This window comes from Heterodontus francisci, chromosome 2 (genome assembly GCF_036365525.1).
Source record: "Heterodontus francisci isolate sHetFra1 chromosome 2, sHetFra1.hap1, whole genome shotgun sequence".
Classification (NCBI taxonomy): domain Eukaryota; kingdom Metazoa; phylum Chordata; class Chondrichthyes; order Heterodontiformes; family Heterodontidae; genus Heterodontus; species Heterodontus francisci.
In genome coordinates this window covers 100735344-100761999 of record NC_090372.1, presented here as the reverse complement: position 1 = coordinate 100761999, position 26656 = coordinate 100735344, and the positions used below count along the sequence as shown (strand labels likewise).

General features: G+C 42.3%; 1 protein-coding gene across 1 annotated transcript in view; it reads left to right on the top strand.

Annotated features, from left to right (window-relative positions):
* Window positions 1-26656, top strand: part of LOC137346034 (aryl hydrocarbon receptor-like) — a 226928-nt gene that overhangs the window by 84481 nt on the left and 115791 nt on the right. Inside the window, exon 3 of the mRNA XM_068009334.1 lies at window positions 26525-26616. Coding sequence (XP_067865435.1) covers window positions 26525-26616 — 92 coding nt within the window. The remainder of the gene's footprint in view (window positions 1-26524; window positions 26617-26656) is intronic.

Below are 26656 nucleotides of genomic sequence, written 5' to 3'. Positions count from 1 at the left end.
AGTAGGCCACTCGGCCCCTCGAGCCTGCTCCGCCAATCAACAAGATCATGGCTGATCTGATTGTAACCTCAACTCCACATTCCCACCTACCCCCGATAACCTTTCACCCCCATTGCTTATCAAGAATCTATCTACCTCTGCCGTCTTTTGAGGAAGATAGTTCCAAAGCCTCATGACCCTCAGAAATAATTTCTCCTCACTTCAGTCTTAAATAGGCGACCCCTTAATTTTAAACAGTGACCCCTAGTTCTAGAGTCTCCCACAAGAAGAAACATCCTTTCCACATTCACCCTGTCAAGACCCATCAGGATCTTATATGTTTCAATCAAGTCACCTCTTACTCTTCTAAACTCCAGTGGATACAAGCCTAGCCTGTCCAATCTTTCCTCATAAGAAGGGCGGCACAGTGGCGCAGTGGTTAGCACAGCAGCCTCACAGCTCCAGCGACCCGGGTTCAATTCCGGGTACTGCCTGTGTGGAGGTTGCAAGTTCTCCCTGTGTCTGCATGGGTTTCCTCCGGGTGCTCCGGTTTCCTCCCACAAGCCAAAGACTTGCAAGTTGATAGGTAAATTGGCCATTAGCAATTGCCCCTAGTATAGGTAGGTGGTAGGGAAATATAGGGACAGGTGGGGATATGTGGTAGGAATATGGAATTAGTGTGGGATTAGTACAGATGGGTGGTTGATGGTCGGCGCAGACTCGGTGGGCCGAAGGGCCTATTTAGGTGCTTTATCTCTAAAACTAAACTAAACTAAAAATAACCTGCCCATTCCAGGTATCAGTCTAGTAAACCTTCTCTGAACTGCTTCCTTAAATAAGGAGACCAGTACTGTCCACAGTACTCCAGATGTGCTCTCACCAATGCCCTTTATAGATGAAGCATAACCTCCCTACATTTGTGTTCAATTCCCCTCGCAATAAAGAATAATGTTCTATTTGCTTGCCTAATTACTTACTGAACCTGTTGCAATTCATGCACTAAGACACCCAGATCCTTATGCATCTCAGAGCTCTGCAATCTCTCACCATTTAGATAATATGCATTTTTATTCTTCTTGTCAAAATGGACAATTTCACATTTTCCCACATTATACTCCATTTGCCAGATCTTTACCCACTCACTTAACCTATCTATATCCCTTTGTAGCTTCCTTATGTCCTCTTCACAACTTACTTTCCTACATATCTTGGTGTTAGCAGCAAATTTAGCAAGCGGTCTCTTCATCCAAGTCATTTATATAAACTATAAAATGTTGAGGCCCCAGCACTGATCCCTGTGGCACACCACTCGTTACATCTTGCCAACCAGAAAATGACCCATTTATGCCTACTCTGTTTCCTGTTAGCTAGCGATCTTCTATCCATGCCACTATGTTAGCCCCTACACCATGAGCTTTTATTTTCCACAATAACCTTTGTGTGGTACCTTATTCAATGCCTTCTGGAAATCTAAGTACAGTATATCCACTGGTTCCCCTTTATTCACAGCACGTTAATTCTTCAAAAAACTCCAATAAATTGGTTAAACATGACTTCCTTTTCACAAAACCATGTTTACCTTGAATTTTTCTAAGTGCCCTACTATAACATCTTTAATAATAGTTTCTAACATTTTCCCTATGACAGATGTTAAGCTAACTGCAGTGGTTAGCACCGCAGCCTCTCAGCTCCAGCAACCTGGGTTCGGTTCTGGGTACTGCCTGTGTGGAGTTTGCAAGTTCTCCCGGTGACCGCGTGGGTTTCCGCCGGGTGCTCCAGTTTCCTCCCACTGCCAAAGACTTGCAGGTTGTTAGGTAAATTGGCCATTGTAAATTGTCCCTAGTGTAGGTTGGAGAATGGTAGGGAATATGGGATTAATGTAGGAGGGGAAGTGGTAGGGGATATGGGATTAGTATAGGATTAGTATAAATGGGTGGTTGATGGTTGGCACAAACTCGGTGGGCCGAAGGGCCTGTTTCAGTGCTGTATCTCTCTATGACTATCTATGACTCTAACTGGCCTGTAGTTTCCTTCTTTCTGTCTCCCTCCCTTTTTGAATAAGAGAGTTAAATTGGTTATTTTCCAATCTAATGGAATGTTCCCTGAATCTGGGGAATTTTGAAAAGTTAAAATCAAGGCATCAACTATCTCTAGCCACTTTTAAGACCCTAGGATGAAGTTCATCAAGACTCGGGGACCTACTAGCCCACAGCTCCAACTATTTTCTCGGCCCCACTTCCCTGATGATGATAATTCTCTTGAGTTCCTCCCTCCCTTTTCCTGATATTCAGCTATGTCTGGGAAGTTACTTGTATCCTCTATGGCGAAGACTGATGCAAAATACCTGTTCAATTCATCTGCCATCTCCCTATTTTCCCTTATTAATTCCCCAGACTCACTTTCTATCGGATTGAAGCTCAGTTTGTTAACTCTTTTCTTTTGTAAATATCTATAGAAACTCTTACTATCCGTTTTTATATTTCTCGCTCGCTTTCTTTCATACTCTAATTTTTCCCTCTTTATTAATCTTTTAGTCTTTGCTGTTTTTTTAAATTCTGTCCAATCATCTGACCTGCCACCCATCTTTGTGCAATTATATGCTTTTTCTTTGAAGTTTGATCCGATCTTTAACTTTTTTAGTTAACCACAGATGGTGGTTCCTCCCCTTGGAATTTTTCTTTCTTGTTGGAATGTATCCTGTGTATTCTGAAATATCCCCTTCAATGTCTGCCACTGCTTCTCTATTGATCTATCCCTGAACCTAATTTGCCAGCTCACTTTAGCTAGCTTTGCTTTTATGCTCTCATAATTGCCCTTATTTAAGTTTAAAGTACTAGTCTTAGACCCACTCTTCTGTCCCTCAAACGGAATGTAAAATTTAATCACATTATGATCGCTGCTGCCTAGGGACGCCTTCACTATGAGGTCATTAATTAATCCTATCTTGTTGCACAAAATAGGTCTAGTATAGCCAGCTCTCTGGTTGGCTCCAGAATGTGCTGGTCTAAGAAACTATCCCGAAAACATTCTGTGAACTCCTCATCTAGGCTACCTTTGCCCATCTGATTTTTCCAGTCTGTATGTAGATTAAAATCGCCCAGGATTATCACGGTATCTCTCTGACAAGCTCCCATTATTTCTTCCTTTATACCTCATTCTACTGTGTACTTACTGTTAGGGGACCTGTACACCACTTCCACAAGTGACTTCTTGCCTTTATCATTTCTCATCTTGACCTAAACCGCTTCTATATCCTGGTTTGCCAAACTTAGGTCATCCCTCTCTATTGCACTAATACCATCACTAATTAACTGTGAGTATCTAGTTGTTTTCAAAGGGATATATTTTATTAAATATCAGTGAGGAAACTGGTAATGAGACAAATCTTTCTCTGAACTAAATACTGAAATTATTAAATGCAAAAGACTATTAAATTCTTCTAATCACTGTATTTGTTCTTGATACTGTACTAATTATGTGCTCTCTTTTGATGCCAGTTACTCCTGCCACACCCACCCCCATCACCATGCCAAACAAATATTTCAAGCTGCATGTCACTATAGCTGCTCGCTTGAGGTTGATGATCATGACCGGGTGGGTGGGCATGTGCAAATGCGCGCGCTCACTCTTATTTAAATAATTCAAATGTTTACATTGTCATTCCTTTGAGCCTGCATATGGTGTATTTGTTTGGGTTAACCAGTTCTTAAGCAGTGTTTACTTTTAACGTTGTTGGTTTTGGATATGACTACAGTTGTTAGACAACAAGATGCGAAAACAATGAATATCCGTGTTATTTGGGTTGTATTCGGAGCTGAAGACTTGTTCAAGCACTTATTGAGGGCATCGACCAATTTTGAACCAAATCAAACAGACAACATAATATCTGAAGTAAAATTAATCATCTAGTTCAAGGGTTGTTGGTACTTACACTGACATCAATCATATTTTCTTCACGTTAACCTTGAAGCTGGTTTATTCTTCCCTTATATTTTGTCGTATTAAATGGGCAGGAGGCAGTGGAAATGTGCAGTAAGGAAGTTGATTCAGACCATGTATGCCTCTGGTTAACACACATGACCTACTAAAAATAACTTGGTTGAGCTTTGATTTAAATGACCTTTTTGTTTTCTCTTTCTGCTATCTGTTAGATGACAACATCCAGTTCTGTTTCAATCTTGAAACAATTACAGCGAAGTGAGTGACAAATTCATTTTTTTGGTATTAAAGAAGTGGTTCTGTAATTGTCATTTAAATTATTGCTGTTTAAACTGCAGGATAGATTCAGCAGTCACTCAGAAGAAGCAAACTATATGAGCACAAATCTTATACGCAAGGAGTTAGTAAATATGTTTACTACATCAATCATTGGTCATTCTAGCCAGAATCTGCCCGCCTGTCAAAGGAAGACCGTAGAGGTGAGCAATGTCAGAAGTGTATTAGTGACAAGCTGTGAACTCAGCCAACTCATAGCTAAAATTAAAATAAAGGACTCAAAGAAAGTGGCAGCTATTTATCTTTGCAGCTGGAGATAATATACCATCAGGGTTGCCTTCAATCAAACTCTTAGGATTGTGAGTAACCTTGTAAAATGAGAGGGTATTGAACTGCCATGCTGAGATAAAATTGTGGAGGCAAATGTGAAGAATGACATTTTCATTTTCAGATCAAATGAACAGAAGCTAATAACTTGTCTAAATGAAGGAAGTAGTTAATGCTCCAGTTCAATTGTTTCTTATAGTCTGTAGGTATGTCCTGTACACACAAAGCAAGACAAATCCAACCCAGCCAATTACCACCCCCATCAGTCTATACTCGATCTTAAGTATGATGGAAGGTGTCGTCGACGGGGCTTGTTTAGCAATATCCTACTCAATGACGCTCAGTTTGGGTTCTGCCTTGACCACTCAGCTCCTGACTTCATTACAGTCTTGATTCAAACATGAACAAAAGAGCTGAACTCAAGAGGTGAGGTGAGAGTGACTGCCCTTGTCATCAGGTCAGCATTTGACCAAGTATGGTATCAAGGATCCCTAGCAAAACTGGAGTCAATGGGAATCAGAGGGAAAACTCTCCACTGGTTGGAGTTGTACCTAGTGCAAAGAAGATGTTCAATGCTCAGCACCATTTGCGACTCCTCAGATACTGAAGCAGCCTGTGCAGAAATGCAGCAAGACCTGGACAATATCCAGGTTTGGGCTGATAAGTGGCAAGTAACATTGGCGCCACACAAGTTCCAGGCAATGACCATCTCCAACAAGAGAGAATCTAACCATCTCCTCTTGACATTTTAAATGGCATTACGATTGTTGAATCCCCCACTAGCAATAGCCTGGAGGTTACCATTGACCAGAAACTGAACTGAAGCAGCCATATAAATACCGTAGCTATAATAGCAGGTCAGAGGCTAGGAATCTGCGGCGAGGAACTCACCTGACTCCCCAATGCCTGTCCGCTATCTACAAGGCAAAAGTCAGGAGTGTGATGGAATACTGTCCACTTGCCTGGATGGGTGCAGCTCCAACAACACTCAAGAAGCTCATCACCATCCAGGACAAAGAAGCCCACTTGATTGGCACCCCATCCACAAACATTCACTGCCTTGCACCACCAACAGTGGCAGCAGTGTGTACATTTTAACAAGATGCACGGCAGCAATGCGCCAAGGCTCCTCAGACAGCACCTTCCAAACCTGTGACCTCTACTACCTGGAAGGCCAAGGGCAGCAGATGCATGGGAACACCACCACCTGCACGTTCCCCTCCAAACCACACACCATCCTGACTTGGAACTGTATCACCGTTTCTTTACTGTCGCTGGGTCAAAATCCTGGAACTCCCTTCCTAACAGTACTGTGGGTGTACCTACCCCACATGGACTGCAGCGGTTCATGAAGGCAGCTCACCACCACCTTCTCAAGGGCAATTAGGGATGCACAGTAAATGCTGGCCTGGTCAGCAACGCTGACAACCATAAACAAATTTAAATAAATAAATAAGAGGTGCAACGTATAGCATGGAAAGTCTTGGTTTACCCATGGCATCAAAAAATAAATCTTGGAGTGATCTCCGACTGATAGCTCTGAAGACTAAATGTTTGATTAGGTTATTCCACCTCCTTGACAAAGGTTTTGTTCATTCCTCCTAATCTCTTCCGCTTTGGCTTGATGTATGTTTAACATTACACCTCTCGTGAAGCACCTTGGGATGTTTTCCTGTCTTGGAGTCATAGTCATAATGGCACAGAAGAAGGTGATTTGACCCATCGAGTCCATGCTGGCTCTCTGTAGAGTGATCCAATCAGTTCCATTCCTCAACTCTATCCCCATAGCCCTGTACGTATATTTCCCTTAAGTGCCCATCCATTTCCTTTTGAAATCATTATTTCATCATCTCTGCTTCCACTAATATCATAGGCAGAGTGTTCCAGGTCATTAACAATTGCTACATAAAAAAGTTCTTCCTCACATCCCCCCTGCATTTCTTGCTCAAAACTTTAAATCTGTGTCCCCCTTAGTCCTTGTACCATCAGCTAGGGACACTGCTCTTTTGATGTAAATAAATGACTTGGATACTGGAAGAGAGAGTAAAAGTTCAAATTTCTCTGGTGATACCAAACTTGGAGGTGTGACAGACAGTGAGGGTGATACCAATCAACTGCAACAGGACATAGATAGGCTAGCAGAATGGGAAGAGAAGTGGCAGATGGAATTTAATACAGAGAAATATGAGGTGATACATTTTGGCAGAAGGGATAGGAAGAAACAATATAGACTAAATAGTACAGTTCTAATGAGTGTACAGGGACAATGGGTACAACTTTTCTTCGTCTACCCTATCCAAACCTATCATAATCTTGTACTCTTCTATGAATCTCCCCTCAATCTCCTTTGCTCCAAGGACAACATCCACAGCTTCTCCAACCTAACCCTGTAGCTAAAATCCTCCATCCCTGGAACCGTTTTGGTTAAATCTCCTCTTCACCCTCTCAAGGACCCTCACATTCTTCCTAGAGTGTAGAGTGTGTTGACCAGTACTGGATGCAGTACTCTAGTTATGGCCTAACCAGAGCTTTATAAAGGTTCAACATAACTTCCCTGCTTTTATACTTAACATCTCTATTTATGAAGCCCAAGATCCCATGTGCTTTGCTAATTACTTTGTCTATGTCCTGCCACTTTCACAGAATCCCCATGTCCCTCTGTCCCTGTACACTCTTTAGAACTGTACTATTTAGTCTATATTGTTTCTTCCTATCCCTTCTGCCAAAATGTATCACCTCATATTTCTCTGTATTAAATTCCATCTGCCACTTCTCTTCCCATTCTGCTAGCCTATCTATGTCCTGTTGCAGTTGATTGGTATCACCCTCACTGTCTGTCACACCTCCAAGTTTGGTATCACCAGAGAAATTTGAACTTTTACTCTCTCTTCCAGTATCCAAGTCATTTATTTATATCAAAAGAGCAGTGTCCCTAGCACTGAACCTTGTGAAACACAATTGTCTACCATTCTCCAGTCTGAAAAACAATCATTTACAACAACTCGCTGTTTTATGTGCTTCAGTCAATTCTTTATCCAAGCTGACACTGACAATCCTATTCCATGAGCCTCAATTTTGTTAACCAGCCTTTTATGTGGCACGTTGTCAAGAGCTTTCTTAAAATCCATATAGTCAACATCCATTGCTTTCCTTTCATCCACCTTCTCTGTATCAAAAAAAAAATCAATTGGATTAGTCAAGCACGATCTGCCTTTTACAAATCTGTGCTGGCTCTCCCTAATTAACTCAAACCTCTCCAAGTGCCTGTTGTTTCCACCCCCCCGGCCCTTGGTTATTGTTTTTAAAACCTTACCCACCACAGATGTTAAACTGTCTGGCCTGTAGTTACCAGGCATGTCCTTACACCCTTTCCTGAATGAAGAGTGGCAAATGTGACACCCTTAATCTTCTGACACCTCCCCCATATCTAGAGAGGATTGGTAGATTATGGCAAACCCATCTGCTATCACCACTCTCAATTCCTTGAGCAACCTAAGACGCAAGTCATCTGAATCAGGCAACTTAACCATTCTAAGCATAGCCAGCCTTTCCAGTAAATCTTTCCTATCAGTTTTCGCTTCTACCCAGATTTTGTCAGCATCATCTTCCTTAGTAAATACTAATGCAAAGTGCTCATTTAAGTATTCTAGCCTTGCCATGCACCTCTAAGCATGTATCACTCTCTTTGTCCCAAATAGGCTTCACCGCACCTCTTACTACCCACTTACTATTTACATACCGATAGAAGATTTTTGGATCCCTTCTATGTTAACTGCCATTGTATTCTTACATTCTGTTTTTGTCAGTCATATTTTCCTCTTCACTTCCCCTCTCACCATATTGTATTTGGCCTGATTATTGCTTGAAGAATTCACCTGAGATGCATCATACACCCTCTTTTTTGTTTGTTTAATCATATTCAGTATCTCTCTCATCATCCAGGGAGCCCTGGCTTTGGTTCCCTTACCTTTCGCCCTTGTTGGAATGTACATGGCCTGTACCTGAAACATCTCCGCCTTAAAGATCACCCATTGTTCCATTATAGATTTTTCCTGTCAATCTTTGGTTCCATTTTACCCTGGCGAGATCCCCCCTCATTCCATTGGTGTTAGCCATCTTCCAATTTACAAATTGTACTTTAGATTGTTAGTTCTACTTTAAAGGCAGTACATAATTTCAAATTGTTAATGTCATTGTTGGCATTTTGACTTTGGTAATGTTGTTCAAATTGATGATGATCCACTATCTGCACACAAAACAATTCAAACAGATGTTATTTTTCCTGTCTGTAATAACTATGGATTATATTAATTTTTATATGCTGCATTTGTAGTCATAGATCAGTTATTCTAGTGGTCAGGATAAATGTAAATTCCATTTTTCTTTTGGAAGCAGCGAAGATAAGTTCCTATACTTTTAAAGAATATGGTTCCTGTTCATCTGAGACCCCAGAAATTTCATCCGTGGAATGCAATTAGTCAGAGTAGATTAGTTCGTCCCAGCTTCCCTTTGCCATTTCTCTGAATTTACCATCACCCTCTTGACCTCTTAATCTCACAGCTTATAATTTCCCTTACCCATATCCTGAGCCATCCCTTCAATCTTGCTACCTCTTGTGGTCTCTGGGCTTGTGATCTCAATTAACAGCAAGGCTATCTGCTCAATTTACTAATCTCCCTCAGTACCCACATTCATTATCCTCATACAATCCCACTACTTTTTCCCATTTGCTTATGGAAAAGAAAAACTCCCTGTAAGTTGTTTACAGCTGCACCCTGAAAACTCGTATCCCTTGGCCATGACTTTCTACTTGTCATGACAGCTCTACAACCTTCCACTTGCTAAACTATTCCTTCACCTCTATCTTCTATAATCCTATTCAAACACATCATTATCTTTCCCTTCCATTTTTCCCCAAATACAACTCCCATCTTTGTTCCCTCAGGACTGAGGAGTGTAAATTTCAGTGTACCTGATGTGCAATCGGTTTAGCCACCCATTGCCAGATCTGCTTCCACTGCATTAAGCATTCCTTTTCCTCTGCCAGTACCATATGCTGCTCTAAAATTATTCTGGAGGGCGACAATATGAAAGGCTGCTGAATCCCTTGTATAGACCCTTATCACTGCCAGATTTGATTACTCAAATACTCTCTCTTTTGGCCTTCCATTCTCCACCTTCTGTAAACTCCAATTTTTCCAAAACTATGCTGTACTACACTAAATCTCATTCACCTATCATTCTAACCTCGCTAATCAACATTCCATCTCCAGTGCTTCAAATTTGAAATATTTCTCCTCACATCCTTACATGACCTCACCTTGCCCACCTTCTGCATCCACCTTCAATATCCTCTCCTGATATCTCTACTCTTTCAATTCTGACCTGCCTTCATCTGCCCACCATTGGTGCCAGAATCTTTGGATGCCTACGTTTTACTCTGAAATTCCCTCCCTATAGCTTTACTGTTTCTCCATTTCTCCTTTTTAAAAATAAAATAGAAATTCTTCTTCAGCATCATTCCTTCGACCAAACACTTGATCATTCCCCGTAATATCTCTCTTACTGACTTTGGTTGGTTTTCCATAGGCCTCTGGTAATTTTTTTCATAAACCTATCTGTGAAGTGGCTTTAGATTTTTACATGAAATATGCCATAAAATTGAAAACTGATGATGTTGATCTAGTTTCATAATGTTGTTTTGTGGGGGGGTGGGGGAAAGTGAGTGCTAGGTAGTGAGATCACATAGCCTTACCTCCTTAAAGACTTGCTGTGGTAAAATATACCATTCTATGCACTTTTACTCGACCCGAGATCTGTGCTATGCTGAAATTAAGACTCTTCACAATCTTTTACCTTAATATGATCTGTTCCAGGACCTCAAGGCTGCTTCCCTCAGTTTTTGCTTCCTTTTTCAACCTTTTATGTTTTTGAAATTTAAGGTTTGCATCATGGAATCATTACTTCCTGACTTAGCTTTTACTCTTTTCAGCTTTGATGTCTTGTGCTATGGATCTTGCCCCTGCATTGGTTTAGACTAAGTTGAATAAAGTCCATGGTCAGGCAGTAATATGCAGTCTGTGGAAGGTGTAGCCTTGTTCCATATTTGGCTGTTATTAGAGCTTGGTGCAAGAGTCAGGTCTGTTGCATGATGCATGAGGAAGTATTCATGTAAAGTTTTCGCTCATGTAAAAGATTCAAAACTAAGCCTGAAACATAATATAAAAAAAGTTTTCCTAGTCTAGTTAAAGGAAATGCAGTGAAGCATGTATGAATTTTTAGAAGAGTTTTAATAAGGTGCTACATAGGTTAGTTGTCCTGAAGATTGAAACCAATGGTGTTAAAGATGGTGTGTCTACTTGCATAGAGAGATAGTTGAAGGACAGAAAACAATGAAACCTGGGTATTGATATGCACCATTCTGTGCTGGTGTCCCTAATGGACTAATTTACCAGGGTTTGCTGATTTTATATCAATTGAGGAATAATGAACTGTGAGGAAAAATGCAGGAGGAGACAAACAGGTTAGTGAAATGGGGAGATAAGTGGCAGAGTCAGAGAAATGTGCAATAGTATATTTTGGGGCAAAAATAAACGAACAATAAATGGCAATGTACCCTAAATGGCAAAATTCTTAATGAGATCGAGCAGTACAAATATATACATCTTTAAAAGGTGGGACTGCAGGCATAAACACAAATGGTATTCTAGGTTTTATATTTAGAAACATTGAATACAGAAGTTACAAAATTGTTGCATTTCTTCAAGAAATTGGTTCGACCACATTAGAAATATTATGTACGTTTTTAGGTACCACGTTATGGGGAAGATAGAACAGTGGAAAGGGTACTGCGCGAATATCAAAAATGAGAAGCGATATATAGTTTTGAACAAATACTTCCTAAATGTTACCTACTGCAAAAGAGAAATCTAATGCAAGTTTTTTAAAATGATGAAAGGTTTTGAGAAGGTAATTCATGAATGATTTGTTTCCGCTGGTGGCTTCAACTGCAATTGAGCCAGATGCTATAACATTATCTTAAAGGAATTTGTTATGCTTTTGAAAAGCAAGTCATCTTTCACGTGTATCCACGTAACATTCAACTTGGCTTTTATGCCACTGCCATTGATTCTAGAGCTATTTTAATGCATTCTATTGTCTATCTAACATCAACCCCTGTTTTAGGTAAAGCTATCCAGTTCAACTTTTACCAGTATCTAGAAACCTATGACTGATGATCCATAAACTACCTCCGCTGCATGCTCAGGCTGAACCCATTAGTGTCTAACACACACATTTTGTTTGATATTGAGCTATAGACTGACCATCATTAACAAGACTGTATCTTGCTGCTGAAATATTGCTTGCCTATTCCATAACCAAAATTGCTGAAATTCACATTCATGCCTTCATCTCATGAAGGAATGATTTCTAAGCACAATCCTTGCCCTCTTTCTTTTCTCCACTCTTTAACATCAGTTAATCCAGGATTATGTGATGAGTTCTTTCCCACAAAATGTCCTGCACATCAGGTACCATTAGCTCCCTGTACCCCAGTGCATTGATTTCAAATCCCTATCTGGACCTGCTCCATCTTAGTTGGGAACTCCTAACTGTAAGTCCCTGCTTGCAGCCTTTTCTCTTGGCGTTAAGTTTACTGTTCACTCCACAGAAGTCAGTCTTTCAGCCATCACACTCTCTTGTCCTGTACTTCCCAAAGCACTTTGTCTTAGTATCTTTATCTCTTCCTTCCCTCCTAAAATCCTACCTCTTCTACAATGGCTTTAGTCATTTTCTCTCTTCCTATCCTTCTCCCCTCTTCTCTTACAATTCCCTTCACTTCTACATCTCTTTCTTGCAGAATTCTGATCCATTCAATTTTGTGAGTGCTAAAAGTATATAATATAGTCAGATTTGTAAGAGATTGGAATAATATGGTAATTGTTGTCTTGAACACCGCACTTATGTTTCTTTCACTTTTGGAAAGATTAGTTTTCATAAGTACTGGATAGTTGTGCATATGTGGAATTCTAAAGTTTCCCCCTCCGCTTCCTCTTGGTTTCACAGATTATGTAATGGATTTAAGTGAGGATGATGAGTACAAGGCATGACTGTTGCATAAAATTGGCATCTCAGGCTGGGAAGCAGGGGTCTGTTCCTGTCGCCTACCTGACCTGCCATTTTACCAGCCGCGGGGGAGGTGGCAAATGGCCTGCCCACCCCAGACCAATTGAGGCCCTTAAGTGCCTTTAATTAATTGCCGCTGAAGGGCCTCCTCCTGCCGCTGTGGCAGAAAGGCACTTCACCACCTGGGGAGGCCACCGAGTTAAACCTGGCGGCCTCCTTGTGGGCTGGGGGGTGGTGGGAGGCTCCTCCTGCTCAGGCACCCTGCGCCCCCACAGCGGGCCACCCGAGTGGCACAAGCCACCCCCACTGGAACTCGTCCTCTCGATCAGCCCCCACCCCCTTGCTGAGGCCCAGCCAATTGTCCCCGATGAGGCCTGAAACCCTGCTTATCTTTTTTGTGGTCAACATCCATGTTGCTCCTCTCACTGTGTGCAGTCACAGCAGTGGCCACCGCTCCCGATGGCGCTGCTGGGACTGAGGAGCTGCCGGCCCTCTGATTAGCTAGCAGCTCTCAGAGGCGAGATTTCATGCTTCAGAGGGGCAGAAGTCCCGACCAAGTCCAATTAGGGCCTGGGCCACATAAAATTACAGTGTGGCTTCCTGGCTCTGCGGAGATATGCTCACCCCTGACTTTTTAGCTGGTGGGCAGAGCATCCACCACAAGTAAAATTCTGTCTGTCCTTTTCTGAAGTCTACATGAAAACTTCTTTCTCCCTTTGTTTTTGGGGAAATCAAGGTGTGCAGCAGGAGAAAGCTGATCATCTCCCTTCTACTCTTTGCTTAGGTTTATAATGTTTTCCTTCATACCTGCACAACTAGATCTCGTGACTTTTTTGTGACCCATTCTTTTTTTTTTAAGTTTCTTTATTACAGATTCTCTTTCACAGAGCTTTCAAGCTCAAAAATACAGTTTTCAAGGAGAAAATAAGTAGCTTTGATTTTTGGAGAGATGAGATGCACTCATAACTTCAACCTCCCAAAGAAATAAAGATCCAAAGTCATCCAGTGGTTCCAACAAAGTAGCAGAAAAAAAATTCCATAGCGAATTTTCTCCAGCAGCTGTGATGCATAGAACTTCATATCAGTTTGCACTTCTGTTAAATAGTGTATAAATGTGTCGATAGAGAAGGAGGACTAATGGGTTTCCTACTTCCTGCCTTGTTGCTGCAAGGGAACAATGGGCGGAACTGGTAGCATAAAGAACTGCTGGATGACGCCAAATCTTAAGTCCCATTTATACTGCATCACACCCTTGGATCCAAACTAAATGTGTTCTCGCAGCATTTACGCTCTTCAGTTCAGCTCATGCGCTGATTAGTGGTAAATGCCAGCCCTACAGTTTTCATTTCAGGCATCATTAAAAGAAGCATTCATTTTAGCCCGATGCAAATAATTGAATTTACAAGTTTTGTTATTTCATGATGAGGAAACATTTTGTTCTGAATTAGTGCTTTGGTTTTGGACTGTTTCTGCTACTGAAACTTTTAAAATTGAGGAAGTTTGCAGTTACACAGGAAGGTTTTGAGCACACTGGCTGTAACCCACTTTCCAAGTTGGATTTTGTTGGTTCCAGTTTGCTCAGATTATAATTTATATTCTACATCTGAATAAGGAATTTTGTTCATTTTAGAAATGCTATGGTCTGGGTTGGTGGGGAGGAGTCAAATTTATAAGTATCGTAGGAGTTACCATCGGCAAAAAATGTAACTTTAAACGAGCTACAGATTTGGAACAAATATCATTTTGTAGCTGGAAATCAAAATGTTTCAATGAATGCAGCTAAAACAATGATTTTCTTTCATGAAAATACATTGTCCCTTTTTGTTGTGCTGACATCTGCAGCTGCTCAATTCTACTTTTAAAATCCGAGCTAGGTTACCTGTGAGCTCTCCTTTTTTGCACTACACTATATAGAGTCGCAGTTTTGAAATGATATTCTTAATTTAAACTCATTTATGCATGTACAAACCTTTGGTGAAGGCGAGTTGAGAAATGGAACACTTTTCTGTTTTTAACACTCTGTGTTTAAGCATTCCCAGGTGAGATACAGTAAATCCAGATGCACAGTAGAGTGACCTCTTGTGTGCCAGTATAATTTTTAAACTTCCCATATCGGAAAAGTCACTGCCTCTCTATGTGAGATTGTCAAAGTGCACTAGACTCCTATCTACTGAGAAATAGGTAGACATTGCTGAAATTCAATTCACATGAGAGAAAAAAGTTGCAAGAACATTCATTCCATCATAAAGTGTATGTAAGTCATGTTTGACCTTCTGTTTAAAGCACTTATTGGTTCCTGCTTTGATCTTTTGAAGCTGCTCAATATTCTAGGCTCATCCTGAAACACAATAGATAACCCTGGCTTCTTTTCTCTACTGCAAACCATCTTCTTTAAAACCCTCTCCCCTGTCTTCTCCACTCTCATCTGCTGCCTCTGGCCCGTCTCTCCCTTCCAGCAGCCCACTGGGCCAGACTTCCTCTAAAGCTCACCTGCCCTAGCCCTGAACTCACATCTTTCTCTAGTTTATCTCCTATCTTCCCTCATGCCCTCTCCAAACATATCTTGCTCCCTTGACACAATTCCCACTAAACTGCTGACCATCCAACTTCACCTCCTGATCCCCATGTTAGCCAATTTGTTACCGGTTCTCTCTCTTCAGATGTTCTTCCTTTATCCATTAAATCTGCCATCATCACCCCTCCCCTCAAAAAAAAAAAACCCTTGACCCCACCATCCTTGCAAACTACCCACCCCATCTCCAATCTACCTTTCCTTTCCAAATTCCTTGAATATGTTGTCACCTCCCATACCCATCTTTCCCGGAGCTCCATGTTTGAATCCTTCCTTTCAGGTTTCTGCCACAGTACTGACACAGTTCTTATCAAAGTCACAAAATGCATCCTGTCTGACTGACAAAATGATCCCTCCTCGTCCTTCTCCACCCTTGTGCAGCCTTTGACACAGTTGACACCACCATCCTCCTCCAACTCCTGTCCACTGTCGTCCAACTGGGTGGGACTGGTCTTACCTGGTTTTGTTTTTATCCATCTAATAATAGCCAGAGGGTATCACTTGCAGTGACTTCTGTTCCTGCTCCCACACCATTACCTTTGGTGTCCCCCAAGGATTTATCTGTGGCCCCTCCTATTTCTCATCTACTTGTTGCCCCTTGGTGACATCATCCAAAATCACAGCATTAGTTTTCACATGTATACTGACAACATCAAGCTGTACCTCATCACCACTTCTCTCAACTCCTCCACTGTTGCATAATTATCAGTGCTTTATCCGATATCCAGCAGTGGATGAGCAGAAATTTCTTCCAATTAAATATTGGGAAGACTGAAGCCATTGTTTTTGGTCCCCATTCCAAACTTTGTTCCCTAGCTACTGGCTCCATCCCTCTTCCTGGCAACAGTCTGAGACTAAACGAGTTTGTTTGTAACCTTGGTATCATATTTGACTCAGATGAGCTTTTGACTACATTTGTGCCATCATTAAGCCTGCCTAGTTCCACCTCCATTATATCACCCGACTTCACCCCATCTCAGCTCATCTTCTGAAGAAACCCACATCCATGCCATTGCTACTTCAAGACTTTACTATTGCAAGGCATTCCTGGCTGGTTTCCCACATTCTACCCTTTGTAAACTTGAGGTCATCCAAAACTTTGCTGCCCTTGTCTTATCTCACACCAAGTCCCATTCACTGATCACCCCTGTGCTCACTGACCTACATTGGCTCCTGGTCAAGCAACATCTTGATTTTGAAATTCTCATTCTTGTTTTCAGATCTCTCCATTTCTTGACACCTCCCTATTTCGGTGATCTCCTCCAGCCCCACAACCCTCCAAGATACCTGCATTCATCGAATTCTGGCCTCTTGTTCATCCCCAATTTTAAGTAATCCACTCTTGGTGACCGTGCCTTCAGTTGCCTCGGACCTAAGCTCTGGAATTCCCACCCTACAGCTCTCGCTTCTCTTCTTACTTTAAGACACTCCTTAAAACTTACCTGTTTAACCAGTCCTTTGGTCATGTGACCTAACATCTCCTTATGTGGCTCGGTATCATATTTTGTTTTATAAGGCTCCTGTAAGGTGCTATATAAATATAAGTTCTTGTTTTCATGTAAGCAAATGCTGGTTAGCCTTGCCCTAGCTCCTCTTCAGCTCCCAGTTCCTAGGAACGCTGGAGAACGCACTGATGCTTTCCACCAGAGTCTCCCATGCATTGTGGACCAGCTCTCCTTTTGGGAGTGGGCACTCTCCTGTACCGGAGGGGACAGCCTTCAAATCCACAACTTGCTCTGGCATTAGCTCAAGTGTCAAGCATTCTAAAATGGGACAGTCTTCCTCTTTTCTCCATGTAATTCCTAGATTTTGAGGTGACAGCAGTGCCCCTTTAACTCCACGTGAAATTTTGTCACTTCAGGGACATGCTCTCAGCGCCATGCCTTTGAAGCTTTGCAATAAATATACTTACGATTGCACGAGGTAAGCTTTTCTGAAAACCCACAAATGGTACTTAAAAATTGGAACCAGAAAATGTACCAATTTGTTTCAAAACTCTTAAAACAATGTTTTCTTCACTATAAATATCCATAATGAGAACCTGTAACACAAAATACAAGCCTTCTTGTAAATTTTGCTCTTTTTTTTAAAAGTGAAAGTGGATTCAATTCCCTCATTAAAATTTTACATGTTATCAGTCTCACCTAATTTCTCTGGATAGTCAGTTCAAAAGATTTGTCACCCTCTGTATGAAATTGTTCTATCAGATCTGTTCATTCATCTTCCCTCTTCTAAACTTCAACCCTTCTTTGGTCTCCTTGTCTCGAGAGACAATGGGTAAGTGCCTAGAGGTGTTCAGTGGTTTGTGGAGCAGTGCCTGGAGTGGCTATAAAGGCCAATTCTAGAGTGACAGACTCTTCCAAAGGCGCTGCAGATAAAATTGGTTGTCAGGGCTGTTACACAGTTGGCTCTCTCCTTGCACTTCTGTCTTTTTTCCTGCCAACTGCTAAGTCTCCTCGACTTGCCACTCTTTAGCGCCCCCCTCTCTTCAACCACATATCTTACTGAGGGTGATGTGAATAGTCTCAGGGCTCAAGTTGTTGCTGCTGCTAAGGAGCTTGAATAAAAGTCCTTTTTTTAAAATTAACTTTAAACTAGCTCAGTTTACTCATTTTAGTTTCTGCTTGCAGCTCAAGTGTGAGACAATATGCCATTTACTGCACTTTTTCCAGCACCATGATGTTCTTGTAATATGGCAATGTGAACTGCACACAGCACTCTATATGGATGCAAACCAATGTCTCATTGTTTCACTATTCCATCATGTGATTGGTTGCATAATGTGTGGTATAGAGCAAACGATCCTATTCGACTTATTTATCACTGCCACATACTGTGGATACAGTTTCAGCATTCTGTTCACTAATGCTAAGCTGTATCATGTTCGCTAACAATATTTCGTTTATAATTCCAATATTTATCCTTCTGTAGTCTCATATTTTGTTGACTTTGAATTTAATTTGCCATCTCTTAGATGGACTTTCCAATTTATCCAGATCGCTCTGCATTTGAACAGTGCACCCTTGTAAACTCACGTTGGTATTGTTCTCAAATTTTGATGGATCTCGTCTGAATTCTAACACTGAAGACCCTTCAGCCAAATGTTTACAACAACAACTTGTATTTGCATAGCACCTTTAACTTAGTAAAACATCCTAAGGTCCTTCACAGGAGGGTTATCAAACAAAATTTGACGGCGTGCCACATAAAGAAATATTAGGGCAGATGACCAAAAGCTTGGTCAAAGAGGTAGGTTTTAAGGGACACTGTAAAGGAAGAATGAGAGGGAGAGGGATTCCAGAGCTTAGGGCCGAACGGCTGAAGACATGGCTGCCAGTGGTGGAGTGACTCAAATCAGGATGCTCAAGGGGATTGAATTGGAGTAGTACAGATATCTGGGAGAATTGTAGGACTGGATGAGATTACAGAGATAGGGAGCTGCAAGACCATGGAGGGATTTGAAAACAAGGATGAGAATTTCAAAATCAAGATATTACTTAACCGGGAATCAGTGTAGGTCAGTGAACACAGGGGTAATGGGTGAAAGAAGCATGATTTTAATTAGGACACTGCCAGTAGAGTTTTTGGATGACCTCATGGAGTGTAGAATATGGGAGGCCAGCCAGGAGTGCATTGCAACAGCAAGTCCCTAAGTAACAAAGACATGGAGGAGAGTTTCAGCAGCAGATGAGCTGAGGCAGGGGTAGAGTCAGATGATGCCGTGGAGGTGGAAATAGACGGTTTTAGTGATGCCACAGATATGTGGTCGGAAGCTCGTCTCTGGATCAAATATGACACCAAGGTTGCGAACAGTTTGGTTTAGCCTCAAGACAGTTGCCAGGGAGAGAGATGGAGTCAGTGATAAGGGAACAAAGTTTGTGGTGAGGACTGAAGACAGTGACTTCAAGCTTCCCAATATTTTATTGAAGGAAATGTTCTGCTTAGCCAATACTGGATGTTGGACAAGCAGTCTGACAATTCAGACAGTGGAGGGGTCGAGAGAGGTGGTGATGAATTAGAGCTGGGTGTCGCAGCGTGCGTGTGGAAACTGACGCTCTGTTTACGAAGAATGTTGTTGAAGGACAGCATGTAAATAAGAAATGGGAGGGAGCCAAGGATAGGTCCTTCGGGCACACCAGGTAATGGTGCAGGAGCAGGAAAAGAAGCCACTGCAAGTGATACTCTGGCTATGATTAGTTAAATAAGACTGGAACCAGGTGAGAGCAATCGCACCCAGCTGGATAATGGCGGAGAGGTGTTGGAGGAGGATAGTGTGACCAACCATGTCAAAGGCTACAGACAGGACAAGGAGAGATAGCTTACCTTTGTCACATTCACATAGGATGTCACATGTGACTTTAAGAACTGTTTCAGTCAAGGCAGGGGTGGAAATCTGATGTTAGGGATTCAAGCATGGAATTCCAGGAAAGATTAGAGGTGACAACATGTTCAAGGACTTGAGAGGAAAGGGAGATTAGAGATGGGGACGGTAGTTTGTAAGTACAGTGGGATAAAGATTTGTTTTTTTTTGAGAGGGGTGATGATAGCAGATTTGAAGACGGAAGAACGGTAACTAAAGAGAGAGAACTGTCAACAGTATCAGCTAACATGGAAGCTAGGATGAGAAGTTAGATGGTAATGTGGTTGAGGGAGCAGGAAGTGGCTCTTGTGGACAAGATGAGATCAGACATGGCATGAGAGGAAATAGGAGAGAAACTAGAGAAAGATGCAAGTTCAGAGTTAGAGGAAGTTTGGCCTGGTGGGCTAGTGCAATGGAAGGAAGTGACAGAAGCAGCTGATTGGATGATTTCAGTTTTTGTGACAAAGAAACCCATAAACTCCTCAAACTGTTTGTTGGAGTAAGGGTGGAGCAGACATGGACGAGGGGGTTAAGAAGATGGTTTGCAGTAGAGAAAAGAAGATAGGGATTATCTTTATGTTCCCTGAAAGTCCTGGACTAGTGAGCAGTTTTGGCAGGAGAGCAGGACCCGATAATGTTTTATGTGGTCTAGCCAGGTCTGATGATGATTGGGTAAACCAGTTGTCTGCCATATTCATTCAAGTCTGCGTCCCTTTCGACTTAAGGAAGCGGAGGTGAGGGCCATACCTGGGGAATGGCCAGGGTGAGAGGGGGTAGCTGTTTTAATGGTAACTAGGGCGTCAAAGGTGGAGGTGAGGGTGTGGTTGAGCAGACTGGTAGCTGCAGGAATGTTGTGGTGAATGGAGGACCAAAGGCTAGATAGTTAGGATTTTGAAAGTGCAGTATTAAGTGATTTGGGAGAGATTTTTTTCCATGGATGGACAATGAATGAAGTAAAAAGCAAAATACTGCAGATGCTGGAAATCTGAAATAAAAAGAAGAAATGCTGGAAATACTCAGCAGGTCAGGCAGCATCTGTGGAGAGAGAAGCAGAGTTAACGTTTCGGGTCAGTGACCCTTCATCAGAACTAATGAATGAAGTGCGGTTGGGAGGGGGAAAGAGGGATGTAGGTGGGGAATAATGCAAGGAAGTGATCAGATCTGTGATTGACCCTAGTTCATCCCCTGTGGCAACGATCATTAATAAAAATAAACAAAGTAATTCTTGACAACCTAGCCGGCCGCTGATGTCATCAGACTGCGCCAAGCTGCGCACATGTGCAAACGGGCCCCTGCTCTCTGCGCATGCGCTGCATTCCGCATTGTCAGGACTGGTTGGCGCATGCGCAGATGACGTCATTGCGTAACGCGGGGAGAGTACAACTGAAGACCTTGGTGGTGGCGGGTGCACTCTCCTCCACCCCATTTCCCCCCCCCCCCCCCCCCTACCCATTCGCTCTCATGCCCACCCACCCCCCCCCCCCCCCCCCCCACTCGCTGTCTCCCTCCCCGGCCCACTCGCTCTCTCCCTCCAGCCATTGTGTGCTGCCATGTGTTTACATTGCCTTTGTGTGATTATTGGAGCAGCACCATCTTTAGTTCTGGCAGTTGCCTTTACGTCGCAGACTGTGACGTTTAAGTGGCACAGGCTGCATTTGCGCATGTGCTAGTGCAGCTCCACCTAGTGGTTGCGTTGTCAGCAAATGCAGCCAAAAATAAATTTGTTTCTCCTTCAACAATTTGCTTGTTTTCTCTTGTGGAAATGTGGCCATCTTACTCATGCACTTTTGTTTTCATTCCTGCAATATTCTCTTTCTTATTGCAATTTATTCCATTTCTGCTACCCAGGTTAATAGGGCTGTTAAGAAGGCATATGGTGTGTTAGCTTTTATTAGTGGGGGAATTGAGTTTCGGAGCCACGAGGTCATGCTGCAGCTGTACAAAACTCTGGTGAGACCGCACCTGGAGTATTGCGTGCAGTTCTGGTCACCGCATTATAGGAAGGATGTGGAAGCTTTGGAAAGGGTGCAGAGGAGGTTTACTAGGATGTTGCCTGGTATGGAGGGAAGGTCTTACGAGGAAAGGCTGAGGGACTTGAGGTTGTTTTCGTTGGAGAGAAGGAGGAGGAGAGGTGACTTAGTAGAGACATATAAGATAATCAGAGGGTTAGATAGGGTGGATAGTGAGAGTCTTTTTCCTCGGATGGTGATGGCAAACACGAGGGGACATAGCTTTAAGTTGAGGGGTGATAGATATAGGACAGATGTTAGAGGTAGTTTCTTTACTCAGAGAGTAGTAGGGGTGTGGAACGCCCTGCCTGCAACAGTAGTAGACTCGCCAACTTTACGGGCATTTAAGTGGTCATTGGATAGACATATGGATGAAAATGGAATAGTGTAGGTCAGATGGTTTCACAGGTCGGCGCAACATCGAGGGCCGAAGGGCCTATACTGCGCTGTAATGTTCTAATTCTAATTCTTCTCCATCTTTTCTTGTTTCTATATGTCTATTTTCAAACTTTCTTTATCCATCTGTCGTCTTCTCTTCGATGTCTTCCACTTTGCTTTACAATTTTTTAAAAATTTGTATTCCCCTCATTCTCTACTTTCCTCTTTCCTCCCAGACTCAAGTCTTTGATCCAACTCATCTTGTCCCTACCCGGTTACAAAGTTATACTTTTCCTGTCTGGCATCAGTGAAATTCTGGAACTCCCTTGGGAAGAGCAGGAACACCACAGGAGCATTTCATTCAAATTATTGAGCAAGGGATCCTGTTCATCAAAACCTAATTGGCTTCTTTTGATCCTGGTTCCAACATTTCCCAGTTGGTTTGTTTGATTTTTTTTTTAAACATTCTAGTAAAAGTTGGTGACAGGTTTGTCAGAGGCCAGGAGAGAGGTGATATCCATCCTGACTCTTCTAATAGTGATACCTCCCTTACTGAAGAATTCTTAAGGAAGTTTGCAATAAGAAGCCATTTAAAGGCTTACATCTCTCAACAGTTACATCTCTCAACACACAGACTGGGTAAGCAGCAGAGGAGCTCTGAGTGAGAGAGTATGCGGGACTGGAGCCTCTAAGAATTAATGAAGCAGAGGGGTAAAGATTTATTCAAGGGATGAGACTGCCTGGAAGCAGTTGTGATGGGCGAGTGTGGGAGCATTTGAGATGGGTAGGCTGAGTTTCAGTTCCAGCACTGTTTGCATCTGAAAACCAAATTTGAAAGCATATGGAAAGTTACAGGTTAATGCAGTGGCATATGTTTGGCTGTCCAGTTATATGTAATCTCTCCGATCAATGATCCTGATTCAAATCATCTCCACTCCCAATTAGTTATCGGAAATGATTATTCTGAGATCCATAATAGAAATCACCAAGAGTATCTTCATTCAGATTCTACACATTGATTTTTTTTTTTTCCCTCTGCTTTTGCTATAATCACTCTTGAAGTTCCTGTAGTGGTGTGCGCAACTAAGCCCGAATTCCGCAATGTCCTTGCTGCCAATGAATCAGAACTCACCATTGACTTGCTTTATTCTGAAGAAGTGTGTTAATCTTTCTATATCATCACTTGACCTTTTCTTTTTGTTGAAAGATGCTGGGTTTTTCCTCACAGTAGGTTTTTGTTGCATTTTTTACCCTGGATATTTAGCATTACAATCTTCATTGGTTGATTTATAGTTTAAGAAACACTTGGGGCTTTCTGAATGTTTTGTTTTTATGGTCAATTTATGGTAAGGCTGAATGCAAGACTTTTAATTTTAAATGGGCAGTGTAATGAGCATTTGAAGCTTTTTCCATTTGAAAAGCTCATGCTGTGCTCTACCTCACTCTACAGCCATTATCATCAATGTAAAGTTTAAATCTGTCTGTCTACTAATTTACAGAAGTGACATTGCTAATGTCCAACCAACCTTCATTTAACAATTAAGAAGCCCTTTCTAAATTTTTGGTCCCATGAAGTGCAAAAAGGACAAACCAGTAATTAAGAATAGCAACTATAAGTAAGAAGGAGCTGTCTGGCCTTGTCCAGATTTCCTGGGCTTTGGGGCTGCATTTGGCCTGCAGGTTGCAGTTTAACCACCTCTAACATTTGATTAAATTTAGAACGCCATGCATTACTTTTAGTAAAGTTACTTCCCATATGAATTGTTTCCACATAATGGGTGTGAACTTCAGCAGGGGTGCTAAACAACCAGATTGACATTGACCAATATACATCCTGCCCAATTTTCCTTTCCGTTGACTTCAAAAAAGCTTCTGAAAAGTCCGAGTAAAGATTTGCTAAATTAAAGTATGTTGTGAATTGAGAATTTACTACAAAAAAGGGATCCTACACTTGTAATAATGTGGCATCTAGGATAGAGAAGGAGAAAAAAAAGTTGCTGGTATGTATTCATAACCTCAAGCTAATTGTTAACCATGCTGAGTATATACAGTGTTATTCAGATTAGGCACAGTTACAACCAGAAAAAGTTTAGACTGTTTGAGAGTAACAAAAAACTGCCTTAGGTAAATGGTCTTGATCTATTCAAAGTTGGAAAGCCAATTATTATGAACTTTATTAAGCACGACAATGGGGGGACTTTTTACCAGCAAGGAGAGGCAGGTTTGGGGGCATGCAGGGAGTTAAATCCACTAAAGTGACATCGAGTCAGAATCCCGACTTCATCCTCTTCCAGGTTTCATCCGAGAGGGTTTGGAGGTGAACAGGGAACCTTCTTGGAGCTATCGGGTAAATAATTAAAATATTCAAATAGGTCATTATCTGCTGTTTTAACCAACCATTCTGGCTTTAACAGTCAGCTGACCTATTTCCCAGGGCCATTGAGGTGAGTGCACAGCAGGAAGCGCTTCTTCGGTGAAACTGACGGGCTGGGAAGCCTTTGATCAGTGAAACTGAAGAGCTCCTGCCGTGGCCAGGTAAGAGGCTTTTGCTTATAGCACTGCTTCTCTGAGAGTGCTTTCACTGCTTGACAGGTAATTGCCGACTTCTTGGAAGTCACCTCACCTGTCTTGCATGTTATTCACCTTAAGGTGCACTTCCCTGCTGTTAGCCTTCACCACAGTAAGGGAGCAACTTATGCAGCTTTACCTTGCAGCTCTGATGAAGGACAAGAGAAGCAGCAACACGAGCAGCAGCTGCCTTCTCCTCAGCCACATATTCCTCCACAGAGCCGATGGGATGGACCCAAAGATCCAGCCTAAAGGAGGTGAGACTCCCGACACAGGGTCTCAGGGCAGAGTCTCAGCTATCTCGACATGTGTGAGCACCAGAGGCTCAGGCTTTCACAGCAGGATGTTGCTGACATCTGCAGCCTCCTGGAACAAATATTCCTTTCCAGTGAACCAGGTGACCAGGCATTGCCGGTGGTCGTCAAGGTGCCTGTCACTGGGCTCTTTTCCCCCTCCCCACCTCCAGTCTCTGCCTCTCTTTGAAGTAGTGTGGTCTCTCCTGTAGGGAGAGAAAGCAGAGCTATGAGTGTTAGACATGGCTTTTGTGGATAGGAGGGCAAGACAGGGCAATAGGATGAGGGTGAGAGAGAGTTTTGGCTGTTCACATGGGGATGTGAGGTTCCTGGAGAAAGAGGACTGAGTGGAGCTACAAGGTATGCTGTCCTGAGGAGTGCTGTGCAGGAGAATGCTGAGAGTCCAGAGTGTGCGGCTTGGCACCTGAAAGTGTTACGCCACTCGCTTTTCCCAACATCCTGAGGTCCTGAATGATCCTGTTGCACTGTCTCCAGGTTGGAGGGGTCACATTTCTGCTGCTTACTTTGGTTGACCTCTTCCTTGTGCGCCTGCTTGGTTGAAGAGGATGGCCTCTTCCTCCTATCTGTGGGAAACATCACCTCATCTCAGTCCTTCAGATCCCGCAGCAGAATCTTCAGGTCAGAGTTGGAGACCGAGTGGGAAGGAAGCCTTCCCAGGCTTCCTCTTCAATCCTGTGATTGCTGTAGCCTTAGGAATCCAATTCCATTTGAGCTTTTCTAACCCATGCCGGAGTCACCTTAATTAGAAACCCTTACTTACTTTGACTGATTCGACCTATCATTCCACCTGCCCTCTCTGGTCAGGGAACCTGGAAGTAGGATGCTAATACCTGGCTCAATTAAAGAACCATGGCAAAGCTCACTGCAGCTGTCAACAAGTTTCTGACCTACTGCTCCTGCCATTCAGGATGGGACCATCAGTTGAAAATTCTGCTCTGTGTTTCTGTTCTTTATAACTTTGTGGTATGGACTCAAATCACAAGTATTCCCGTGAAAGTAATAATTATGGATCATCCTTCAGGATTAGTTTGTGTGTGTGTTGGGGTTTATGCTGCACAAGGCTTCCTGTTAGAGGCTGTTTACTGAAATACTATGATTGTGGCACGTGTTCAACATTTGGGAGTTAATTCAAGTAAGTTTAGTTGTACATTGCTCGAATTGCATGATAAATCATATGTGCCCAATTGCAGTCGATGACTACAGTTGCTTGTATTGAAAGAATAAAGTGGACATCATTACTGTTCAACACATACTTTAATTGTACTTATCAACAATAACTTGTATTTATATAGCGCCTTCTAATAAAAGGTCCCAAGGCGCTTCATAAAACAAAATATGACATTGAGCCACATGAGATATTAGGTTAGATGACCAAAAGCTTGGTCAAGTAGGTAGGTTTTAAGGAGTGTCTTGAAGGAGGAAAGCGAGATGGAGAGGTGTAGGGAGAGTATTCCAGAGCTTAAGGCCTAGACAGCTGAAGGCACGACCACCAATGGTGGAGTGATTAAAATTGAGGATGCTCAGGCGGTCAAAATTAGTGGAGTGCAAATATTTGAGGGTTATGGGGCTGAAGGAGTTTAGAGATAAGGAGGGGTGAGGCCATGGAGGGATTTGAAACATTTCACAACATTTGAGTTTTATATCAATAAATATGCTTCTCATTTTGTTTCTCCAGTTACTTTGAAAACAAACGGGAATAGCATCCATGATAACTGTGTTGCAGCTGATCGAGGAGATAATCTTCAGGAGGGAGAACTTCTGTTGCATGTAAGACTAGTTTTGAAGAAAAATGAGAGAACACCATATT